The 2,417-nt window shown below is 30.2% G+C and overlaps 1 protein-coding gene across 4 annotated transcripts in view; it reads right to left on the reverse strand.

Moving 5' to 3' along the window:
* Positions 1 to 2,417, reverse strand: part of LOC108745371 (arginyl-tRNA--protein transferase 1) — a 13,486-nt gene that overhangs the window by 1,480 nt on the left and 9,589 nt on the right. For 2 of the 4 annotated variants that reach the window (XM_018481500.1, XM_018481501.1), the window contains 3 exons: positions 1,493 to 1,648; positions 548 to 720; positions 177 to 438 (listed from right to left, as the gene is read on the reverse strand). In XM_018481500.1, the coding sequence (XP_018337002.1) occupies positions 177 to 438; positions 548 to 720; positions 1,493 to 1,648 (591 nt within the window). The remainder of the gene's footprint in view (positions 1 to 176; positions 439 to 547; positions 721 to 1,492; positions 1,649 to 2,417) is intronic. The other 2 variants (XM_018481497.1, XM_018481499.1) reach the window with 1 other exon arrangement.

Here is a 2,417-nt window from a genome sequence, read left to right on the forward strand (position 1 = left end):
AAAAAAATCCCTGATTTTCAACGATAAAAAATAAATCTTCTAAAAATTTCACATTTTTTAGGTTTTCCTAGATAGTAAACATTCTGATATACTAAATGTCAAAAATTATGAAAACGTAATAATCTTTTGCAATAAGGGTGTAACAATTACTTGTAAAATTGTCTTAAAAAGTATACCTCTTCAACGTTGACTACACCATTTTCATCGATGGCATTGATCTCGTCATTCAAACGACTATACTTTTTGTTGTCTAATTTGGCTAGGCAAGGTTCGATGTCGCACCACACATATGTCTCAGGGCATAGAAGTTTCGATGGCTGCATTCTGGCTTTATATCGCATCTTCTGACACGTATGAATATAATAGCCCATGTAATAGTATTTCAGATTGTTTGCTACCTTATTGAGCTGTCTCGTTAGATAAACCTCTCGAAGAGAACTGGAAACAATTATTCAGAATTATTCAGAATTGTAGCTGATCCATGAATTTTAATCATGTATATCATAATTAAATGTTTATAAAAGAGTGAATTTTAAAAAAGACAAACCTAAAAGTTCCGAGAGACAGTTGACTATATGTAGGATCATAAAAAAAGTATACGCTTGAGATGCACGACGGCAGAATGTCTATTACTCCTACTGCTATCAATTTGTTATCCAACCAATATTGTTCGTGAAAAGAGCCGTATCCGTGAGATGGTCCACTATCGGGTATCCATTGCTTTAAAAGTAATTGAATTAAAATATTAAATTTTTTAGATGCTATTTTGTTTTATTATTATGTCTGTTCTTTTTAGTTAAACTGCTTCAGTCTTTTCTCTTTTTCTCTTCAATATGACAAGAAAAAGAGGAAAGCTAAACCATGCAAAAAGTTTAGCTGAAAAGAATAAGCCTTTAATTATTATTTTAGAGCAGCGATTAATACTAGAAGTCAATGATTACTAAAAAAAAATCGACCGAACAAATTACTGTGAAAATAAAGAAAGTAATAAAATCAAATATTTTATCAATATAAAAAGTACAATTATAAAAATAAAATATTTTCACAATTTTTTTTACGCAATATAATATTAATCTAAAAAATAGAAACGGTCAATAATAATCATTCAATATTTGTAGTGTTAAAATTCTGAGTGACTTAGTAGTCCCAGTACACATTAGAAGTACCGAGTCTTTTGCTTGTCTCTTGAGTGGTTATTATTGATCGTTTCTATTTTTTAAATAAATTATATTTCTTGTGTAAAAGATAGAATTCTGAAATATTTTTGAATAATCTTTTCAATAATTATATTCTTTATACTGATAAAATATTTGGTTTCATCACTTTTTTATTTTCATAATCAGCGGTTAAAGACTCTGCACTTTCATAAAGCATAAGATAATATTTGTGTGACAATACTATGCATAAATGAATATTTCTGTTCACTTCAATGAAAGGAAAAGTTATTTTCTATATCGTTCGTAAACACAAAGAGATTAGATACAAAGTGTACCTGCAAGGGACTCTTCACAAGGAAGTTGTAGAATGCCTTTTGATCGCATTGTTCCGGTGTATCGCCATGAATCGTCATTTGATATTTTTTATAAAGATTCGCGCTCGTTTCGAGAGTGTTCAGGAATTCGTCCGACATTACTCTCACCAATTTCATCTAACAAATTTACAAAACGTGAAATTTTCTATATTTAGCCGATAAATAAGATAATATCTGATATAACAATTACTATTGTCATTAAGCAATGATAATGCAATCATAAGTTTCCTATTTAATTAATTATTTAATTAAGAGGCGAGGTCCACTTTGCTCCAATCATGACAATACAGCTGTCTCCATATAGCATTTATTTAACTATCGTGAAAACGTTAGCGACGTCCTATCAACATATCGCAACATGATTATGTAAATAAAATTCAATCAAACATGATGACAGTAGAAAATAAAAATTGAATCGTGCGCGCAAAAACGCAAAGCTTCTATCTAGTATTACGAAAGGAAAGTAAATTGAATTTATTTATCCCTCACGTACATTACACGTTAATAAAATATATATATCTTTCTCAAAATAGTTACTCAACTGCAACACATTTTATATAACTCATAAATTTTCTGATTCTATCTGCAAAGAAAATTTTTGTCTCAAAGCCATATATGCACCTTCATGTATTTCCTAAACTCCAAGACAACTGAAACTTAAGCTTTTCCCATATTTTATAATCCTGACCTTCCAGTTCCTATTTGTTTGGATTAGTAAAGGAAACCCTGTATGGCCGGCGATACATCAGTGTCAAAATTCAATTGTCTTTGGTTGCCTTCAGCTTTGGCGACAACCAAAAACCTTCTTCACAAATGGAGTTAGAAGTATGGATCATTGTACAAAATGTATTGCAAAGCTAGGCGATTATATTAAGAAATAATGTGT

Source organism: Trachymyrmex septentrionalis, unplaced genomic scaffold, assembly GCF_001594115.1.
Source record: "Trachymyrmex septentrionalis isolate Tsep2-gDNA-1 unplaced genomic scaffold, Tsep1.0 scaffold139, whole genome shotgun sequence".
Lineage (NCBI taxonomy): Eukaryota > Metazoa > Arthropoda > Insecta > Hymenoptera > Formicidae > Trachymyrmex > Trachymyrmex septentrionalis.